The 10,165-nt window shown below is 34.5% G+C and overlaps 1 protein-coding gene across 1 annotated transcript in view; it reads left to right on the top strand.

The window, feature by feature from the left end:
- LOC110452871 (kelch domain-containing protein 2-like) overlaps window positions 1-1,926 on the top strand; it is a 77,622-nt gene extending 75,696 nt beyond the window's left edge. Inside the window, exon 10 of the mRNA XM_021501592.1 lies at window positions 809-1,926. Coding sequence (XP_021357267.1) covers window positions 809-995 — 187 coding nt within the window. The 3' untranslated portion in view covers window positions 996-1,926. The remainder of the gene's footprint in view (window positions 1-808) is intronic.
- The last annotated feature ends 8,239 nt before the right edge of the window (window positions 1,927-10,165 follow it).

Here is a 10,165-nt window from a genome sequence, read left to right as displayed (position 1 = left end):
TGTTCAAAATATTTCAACAACTTGTTCTGAATAACCAAAAGGCTCAGGATGTTGATATTTAGTCAGTAGCATATGCTGGGATCAAGGACTACTTTGTTTGTTAAAGTGAATGACTTTGACTTATATTCAAGGTCACAGGGGTCAAATTTGTTTAAAATCTTTAAACAACCTCTTCTGAATAACCATTGGTCCCAGGATGTTTATACTTTGCAAGTTGCATCCTGAGATGAAAGGCTATACAATGTGTTCAACATAATGACTTTGTTCGACTTTCAATCACAGGGGTGAAATGTTTAAAAAAATAAATAACAGGGTCTTTTGAATGAATTTTAATCATAAATACTGATATTTTGCCTTTTATTTTAGATCACTTTTAATGTTACAAGTGTGAGTTTTATACCAGGTGAACGATGCAGGCCCATTGGGCCTCTTGTATCCTTATTTAGTGTGGAGTATCCTTGGGTGACGGTGACTCAATTTTGTATAAATGGTGGGTATGACCCCCGTAGGGGCATAAGGGTGGGGCTCTGTTTGAAGTTTGTTATCTATATCTCAAGTACTGGATGGATTTTTCTGAAATTTCATATGTACTTACAGCACCTACCATGGAGTGCTTTATCTTTACTTCATACCAATTACTTTAATTATATTCAGGTGAGCGATACAGGCCCTCTGGGCCTCTTATTATATCATGTCAGCTAACCACCCTTTGAATGATTCAGATCTTATTTCAATGTAAGAAAGTATATGACACTATATGGCATTCAACGGGCGTATATTGTTCCGCTCCGCGGTACTCTTGTTTCAGGATGTGTCTGGATACAGTGTACAAATACAAAGCATGGACATACTCTGACTGGGCATTTCTCCCAAAGTCGTTGGCCACCTGGCTACAGATGAAAAATGATGTCATGATGCTAGACAAGAAGGATAATATTGGGAAGGAAACTAGAGATACAGGACAGTCTGTTGGCACCACATGTATTGTTGCTTAACCTTGGTGAACTAGGAATACAGGACAATCCGTTGGCACCTAGTGTATTGTTGCTTAACCTTGGTGAACTAGGAATACAGCACAGTTCATTATCACCACATGAGTCGTTGCTTAACCTTGGTGAACTAGGAATACAGCACAGTTCATTATCACCACATGTATCGTTGCTTAACTCTTTCCGTACCGTTCTCGTGTACACACGACAATAATATGTCATCCTGGTCCCCGTTGTCGTGTACAGACGACAAAATAAAGGGCCGTCTCATCACCGTTTTCGTGTACACACGACAAGAGACTTTGATGTAACCTGCCTGATGTTGATGTATATAATAGTTGTGTATGTAAATATCTCCGTTTTATCTTTATCATGTTTATTACCAAATAATATGTTTTACGGCACGGCCGTTAGTGAGGGCGGAGCCAGGTTGTACTGTAAATGTATCGGAATATCGGTACTGTACTCTTTCAAGCATTGAGTGATGTGTTGAATTACTAAATAAAACCTACATGTATAGCTATACAGTGTATATTACAGTTAAGTTTCCTTTCTTGATTTCTTTTTTTTCGCTGACAAGATGGTTGATATCTTGAAGTTTTCCGCCTAGGCGTATGATGACATGACATTAACGTGAGAATGCGAAAGGTTCATTAGACTCTATATAAATATTTTAATTTGCACCTCTTAAATTGAATCCATTGCAAAAATCAAGTGCAGCATATTCTACAAAGACATTGAAATAAAAAATATTAGGATGGATATTGTTTATCATGTATAAAAGCATAGTTATCTGATATCCACGAAAAGATATACATATATATATATATGGGGCAAAGAAGTAATTCCAACGGCAGTGAAACGGAACAGTTACATGTACATATACATCGTATTACAAGAAGATAGAACTGATATACTGTAATTGAAAATATAGCTATTATATAAAAAAAAAAAACACACAATAGTCCCCTCGGCTAAAGACAGCCTAAGGCAGCAATTAAGCTGAGAACATCGCGGACAAGGAACACTCGCTCTCCCAATTTCGGTTCGATCCCCAGCGGTGGGGGAAACAAGAGAGTGATGTCTGATAGGGTTAGTTGTTATCCCTCCGATGGCACGGTGGTTTTCCCCCGTGAGTTTCCTCCTCCACGAAAACACCATTTGTTCCCTTAGCGGCGTCGTAATAAAAGCTCTACAGAGCTTATGTTTGTTGTTGACAATTGTACACGACGTTAAATAAAGATTATTATGTATTTATTATTTATTATTATTTATAACGCTGATGTAGAGGACCTATTCTTGCGTATGTATATATATCTTTACGAATAAGCCCTTTGGATTACTTCAAACTTAACTTCAATGATTTATAAATATTGTATCCAGAGAGAATTTATGCATAGTATTTTACAATAAATTTTGTCCTTTTTATGTGTAAAAAAAATAGTTTGTTCGATGCTATAAAAACTGGATTAATATGAAGTTTCTATTAAAAATAAGAAGAATATGCGAAATCACAATTTTTGTCATTTTTCAATACCCATCATTCCAGCCAAGAGAGTCAATAGATCTATATATATATATTGTGGATAAATACATTTGTTTCAGCAACTTACTGACTACATGCTTTATATGTCTCTGCTTTATATATAGTTTTAGCAATAGAGAAAATGTATTGTTTCCTCAATTTGAAATTGAATCAGTTCAGCACATAAAACTGTATAGAATTGTTTTTTAAATCATGCAGATTTGTAAAACAGCAGATTTTCTTTTATGAATAAAAAAAAATAGCTGTGAGATAGTAATCAAAAATGAAAATGTAACAGTATGGATTCAATTTTTTTCTTGTTTTTTTTCGTGCAAAATATCAATTAAAAAATTCTTATGAAAATACTGGTATGTTTTTTTATCCCATCATTTTACGTCACTGTGATAAACTCCCTTTTTGTTGACAACCAGCACGTTGTTTTGTTGATATTCTGTTTTCAAAATATATACCACTGCAATCTCTACCCAGAGTTGTCGTTGGGAGTGCAAGGACCGTAACTCTGCGTGATAGTCTCGTTCAACCAGACTCTTGTTGTCTGCACAAGCGTCTGATTGAACGGGACTACACTGCCGATACAATAATTTTTCGACCATTCAGAACTAGAGCAATATAGCCGGTAACGTTTTCAAGAGAATTTACATCTTTAACCGGAAAGTATCAACTATTTAAGTGTCCTATAGTTATATATAAGTTTTAAATGTTACAAAAATGTAACGTTTGTTCGAGATTCGGCAAACGAGAACTTGTTTCGAGATCAAGATGGCGGAGACTACAGCGTGTGCGACTGGCGGCCATGTTAAGACAAGTTTTTCAGTTCCATAGGTATTGTGAATAATCTTTATTTTTCTTACATACGTGTTACCTATAGGGAGAGCTACGCCCTCTAATATATGTTTATCAGATTTCTTTTCTAATGGTGGCCCGTCTTATATGAACGTATTGTGACTGCTGTTTTGTACCCCATGGTTTTTGTAATGAAATTTTATCCGTTTGATAACGGGTAATATTTGTGCTTACAAGTATAGTATGACTATACTGCATGGAGTACATCCCAGTGGTTGTCAGTCTCTGCTCACTGCTATTGATTATTATTATTGTATATGTACATTCTCTTCATGTAACAATCAGTCTTGGTTATTCTATGGCAAACTTGGCAGACAAAAACTCCTATATTACATATGTTATTATTCAAATGACTATTTCTCATTTGTTCTAATATTAATACTAACTATAATGTATGTGGATATTGAAAAAAATTCCAGGTCCTTTATGCAGTCTTGACATTAGTTGCTTAAACATCCATTCAGTAAGAAATAAACTGGATATAGTTGAAGCTGAATTGAGTGATAAGGGTATTATATGTATAACTGAGAGCCATCTTAATGAACAAATTCATGACAATGACTTATTACTCCAAAACTTTTCTAAACAAATTTTCAGAAAAGACCGCTGTCTACGTCCTGGGGGAGGCGTTATAATTTATTATATAATTTATTATATAATTTATATAATTTATTATAAGGACAATATCATTATGAAAAGAAGACCAGATCTCGAGATTCCTGATTTAGAACTATTATGGTCAGAGATTACAGTTAGCAACAAAAAACTTCTCCTAGGTTGTATTTATAGACCTCCTGACAGTAGTATTGATTACTGGAACAAGCTTGATAATTTACTAGATCATGTAACTGATGACTCGAGGCGAACAAATGCAGACATTATTATTACTGGTGACATTAATGTAAATATGAGCAATATTCAGCCAAACTCTCGTTTAAAAAGACTTAACAAAATATAATCTGTACAATTATGTAAAAGATCCTACAAGAATAACTCGGGATTCTTCTACCTCAATTGATATTGTTCTTACCAATAATGATACTATTGTTAAAAATGTAATTTTAACTCCTCCAATCTGTAGTGATCACTCTGTAATTAACTTCAGTGCTTCTTACTCTGTATTTAGACAACATGCATATACTAAAAATTTTCTCCTGTATAATAATGCTGATGTTATCAAAATGAATCAGATGATTGATAACATAAACTGGGTAAGTATAAATGAACAACAAGATGTAAATGGTTTTAATACTGTACTTGATGATGCTATAAATAAAGCTATAGATGACTGTATACCTATAAAGAAAATTACTATCCTACCAAATGATAAGCCATGGATGTCAAACGAGATAAGGTTAAAGCTAAGACAGGAATAGAATCCATAAAAAAGCAATACAGACCAATAATCCAGATCACTGGGCAAATTTTAGGAACATCAGAAATGAAGCCATCAGCTTAATACGTACCACTAAAGATAGATATATACAAAATTTAGAACACTCTCTAAATGATCCCAATGTCTCATCATCTAAATGGTGGAAAACCACAAAAACTATTCTAAAAATTAACAACAAGTCACCTATTATTCCACTATTAAATGACAATAACACTGTTTTACTTCATCCACTTGATAAAGCCGAATGTCTTGTTATTTTACAGCCATATCAACGTCCTCTGATAAAATTGATCCTTTGCCTCCTGTTCCTGAGTCTCCTAACATACTTAATAACATTTTATTTCAGGAACAGGATGTGAGGGATCAACTGACTGTACTTAATGATAAGAAACCTGCAGGATCTGATGAAATTACACCGAAAGTTATTAAACTTCTTTCTCCATCACTAATACCTCCCCTTACTATGTTATTTAATAAAACCATGTCATTTGGTTCTATTCTTCTGCCTTGGAAATGGGCTAATATTAATGCTATATATAAAGGTAAAGGTGATAAAAATGATGTCTCAAATTACCATCCAATTTCTATTACTTCATGTTTCAGTAAAATATTAGAAAAAATCATTTTCAAGCATTTATATAATCACTTACTGGAATTCGAACTATTAACAAAATACCAGTCTGGATTTATTCCTGGTGACTCTACTGTTTATCAATTATTATCCATGTTTAATACTATCATACAAAAACTTGATGAAGGACTTGAAATTAGATCAATATTTTATGATTTAAGCAAGGCATTTGATCATGTCTGGCATCCTGGCTTATTATTTAAACTTGAAAAATATGGTATGAAAGGAAATCTCCTTAATTGGTTTAAAGATTACTTAACTAATCGTAAATCTCATCATATAGACAGGTAAGTGCTGGTGTTCCCCAGGGATCAGTCCTCGGTCCGTTTCTATTTCTGATTTATATAAATGATATAACTGAATGTATAACAAATGAGAAACTACTATTTGCCGATGATACATCTCTTTTTTAAGGTTATACAAACTACTCCACTCGATGCAGCCAATAGTCTATCCAGTGATCTTGAAAATGTTAATATATGGTCAAAGAAATGGGACATAAATTTTAATCCTATTAAAACGGAATCTTTAACTTTTAGTCGGAAAAGAAATATAATATCTCCTGATATCATTTTTCAAAATGAAACCATAGCAAATGTGTCAACTCATAAACATCTTGGTGTATTTTTTTCTGAAGATGGTAAGTGGCATCACCATATCAACTTTATTTATAATAAAGCGTATTAACGTATAAAATTATTGAAATCTGTAAAATATAAAATGAGTCGTAAAACAATAATCACTATATATATCGCTTATATTAGACCTATACTAGAATATGGTGATATCATTTTTGATAATTGTACTCAGCAGGAGGCAACTTTACTTGAAATTATCCAAATAGAGGCTGCTCGATTAATTACAGGACTGCGTAAAGGAACCTCGCACTATAAAATTTATTGTGAACTTGGTTGGGACACCCTTGTTGCAAGACGAAAAAAACACAGACTTATTCTTCTATACAAAATTCTTACAGGAGCTGCACCCACTTATTTAACTGAATTAATTGAACCCTTTTTCAACAATATGAACTCATACCTATTAAGAAATGAAAGAATCTTTACAATTCCTGTGTGCAGAACAAATACTTATGCCAAAAGCTTTATTCCGTCTTCACTTAAAGATTATAATGAACTTGCAGCAAGGTTTGACCTGACTAACATCACATCACTATACTCATTTAAAAAACTTTTATGAAGAGCTGTAAGTGACATCATGTTATTAGACACAAGTAGAAACTTTACCTATGTCAACGCAGGTGATAGAAAATACAACATCATACTCTGCCAACTTAGAAATTCTTCAAGTAACCTTAATTTTGATCTACACAGAGATCATCTTACTGAATCATCAACTTGTACCTGTGGTAATGCCCATGAAACAGTACATCATTTTTTTCTCATTTGTAATAAGTATGATGAACCACGTAAAACCCTCAAGGATAAATTATTTGATGTTAATCACAATCACTACACTCTGGATGTACTTCTATCTGGCTGTGGTGATTGTGATGAACAATCCAATGTAAATATATTTGAATGTACTGCCTCGTTTGTCACAGCTACACATAGATTTCCACATATGTAATACATTATATATTTCTGATAAATATATTATGTCTCTTAAATATGAAAACTATCAGTTATGACTGTGCTTCTACATCATAAACACTGTGTCATCATTACTCTTTCATTTTCCTATGGCTGCCTTTCCCCCTTTTGATCTGATAGGCATATATTTTGTATGTTTTGTATGCTATATATGTATCATTCATTATAATTATTGCATTGTTGTTTTATGTGATAGAATAATTACTTAGTAAGGACAATCTCATAATGGTGGACAAATTCATTTTGCATCTTTCTGTTTACTCAATTTTGTCATTCATTTAGAAAAAAAAAATAATAATTTAAATATGAAAATAATGTATAACAAATCGTTACAAAATATTGATTTGAATCCACCAACACTTCATAATCTGCCAAATTCTCTCTTTCTTAATTATCTTAACTATGAAAATCAGAATGCAGTATCCATGACTGGCCCCAAAACTCATGGGTGGATGACCAGCGGCTGATAAGCCATTATGGACATTTTTGATCTGTATCCCATGAGTGGAGGGAATCCTGTCATGGATGCTGGATTCGAGGCTCTAAAAAAATATATAAGTTTGAAAAACATAGTGAGTACACTATTTCACATATTATAGCAACTCTTAAATTTTGTCCTTACTTCCAAACTCATATCTCACATTTAAACATTTTAAATTTCATACTTTAAAATATCAACTTTTAAATTTCAAAATAACAACATACTATATTATATATATATATATTTATACACCCATTGTTACCTTTAGGAGAGAACTAATAACTATGCCTGTTGTTCAATCCTTTTTCTAAATGAAATAAAATTTATTGAAAATGAAAACAGACTCATGCGCTTCCGTTCGAAAGGTTGCAATATCACTGATAATAATTATATACATAGTATTTCATAATATCTAAAATAATCCGCATTTGCTCTACACATATACTCACCCATGTTGTGTTATAAATAAGTATTACCTATTAACCTAATCTTGTGGAATAAATACAGCTACAGGCAGAATATCAGTGTTTGATTCATAAAAACCTATTAAAAGGTTTAAACATATATTGCCTGTGACCTTGAAATTGTCGAACAAGGACATTAGGTTGAAAGTGGGTCAAGGTCATTCATTTGAACAAACTTGGTAGCCCTTCATCCAAACATGCTACAGGCCCAATTTCAGTACCCTTGGCCCTTTGGTTATTGAGAAGAAGTCGTTTGAAGATTTTAAGACATCTCACCCAAGTGATCTTGAAAGTGGGTCAAGGTCATGCATTTGAAAAAACTTGGTAGCCCTTCAACCCAACATGTTACAGGCCCAATATCAGTACCCTGGGCCTTTTGGTTATTGAGAAGAAGTCCTTTGAAGATTTTAACATATTTGACCCCTGTGACCTTGAATATAAGTCAATGTCATTCATTTGAACAAACTTTGTAGCCTTTTATCCCAGCATGCTACAGGCCCAATATCAGTACACTGGGCCTTTTGGTTATTGAGAAGAAGTCGGTCGTAGATTTTAAGACATTTTACCCCTGTGACCTTGAAAGAGGGTCAAGGTCATTCATTTGGAAAAACTTGGCAGTTCTTCATCCAAACATGCTACAGGCCCAATATCAGTACCCTTGGCCTTTTGGTTATTAAGGAGAAGTCGTTCGAAGATTTTAAGACATTTGACCCCTGTGACCTTGAAAGTGGGTCAAGGTCATTCATTTGAACAAACTTTGTTGCCCTTCAACCCAGCATGTAACCATCCTCGATTTCCAGGGGTTACGATCACCTACGCTCTCTACACCCCTGGAATATGTCATGGCAAAATTGAAGGCCCCCCGGGTAGCTATTTGATTGGTCTACGGCCGTTTTTAGGAAAAAAAAACTTCCCAATCAAAACTTTCGTTATCATCTTTCAGTCTTTTTATTTTCTGTCAAAACAAATATGCCGTCTGCCTTGCTTGATTGTCGTCTGTGTGGGGAAACTTTACCAACGAAAGACCGTCGAGTGATCTTTGACTCTTCTTTCAAGGTATTCGATCAGCTCTCACTAATTATAGATTATGTCGCATCTACAAACGACGGTTTGTCGCGTCACATTTGTAGCAATTGTTTTGTTAAGCTAAACAAACTTCAGAGAATTCAATTTGACCTGATCCCCAAGCTCGATGCACTCCGTATAGAGAACGACACACTTGTGTCTGCTCTTCGTGAGAAACACAAACATGCAAGGAAATTGCAAAGCTTCACCCCAAAATCAAACAAGAGGCCGATTCTAAACAAGAAAAATGAAGAAATTTTAGCACACTGACTCCTTTGGGCCCCACCCTACAGCCCTTGGTGGTAGGGCTGGCTCAAAATTTTCAGAGTATCAAACTGTCAACTCAGGGTTATAATTCCAATCAAGTTATTAACATGTAATATTCAAAGTATCATTTGCCATTACAAACCATAATAAATTTTGCCCTCCTTCCCCCGGGGGTAAACGTGAGATCCTAGGGTCATAAACCTTAAGACCCTTCCATCTATGAAGAATGTTTGATAATTTGTTTTGAAATTTCAGTTAATTCAACCAATTTTGGCCCCACCCATCAGCTCCGAGGGGTCAGTCAGGGCACATATGTACATACCATCAAACTGCTATCCAATACTGATAATGCTAACCCAAATTGAATTACTTCCAATGAACATTAAACAAATGTTTGTCCAAAATGTGATTTTCCTGTATAAACTATAGTAAAGTTTACCCCCTCCCCAGGGGTAAACGTGAGACCCCAGGGTCATAAAATTCACAATTTTGGTAGAGCACCTTAAGACCCTTCCATCTATGAAGAGTATTTGATTCTACCGTATCTGGGACTTGAGAAGAAGATTTTTGAAATTTCAGTCAATTTGACCCTTTTTGGCCCCACCCATCAGCCCCGGGTGTTAGTCAGGGCTGATATGTGCATACCATCAAGCTGCTATCCAATACTGATAATGCTAACCCAAATTGAATTACTTCCAATGAACATTAAACAAATGTTTGTCCAAAATGTGATTTTCCTGTATAAACTATAGTAAAGTTTACCCCCTCCCCAGGGGTACACGTAATACCCAAGGGTCATGAAATTCACAATTTTGGTAAAGCACCTTAAGACCCTTCCATCTATGAAGGGTATTTGATTCTACCCTATCTGGG

The sequence above is a fragment of the Mizuhopecten yessoensis genome, unplaced genomic scaffold (assembly GCF_002113885.1).
Source record: "Mizuhopecten yessoensis strain PY_sf001 unplaced genomic scaffold, ASM211388v2 scaffold6947, whole genome shotgun sequence".
NCBI classification, from domain to species: domain Eukaryota; kingdom Metazoa; phylum Mollusca; class Bivalvia; order Pectinida; family Pectinidae; genus Mizuhopecten; species Mizuhopecten yessoensis.
Note: the sequence above shows the minus strand (reverse complement) of the source record. Positions and strands in the feature narration are given on the sequence as shown.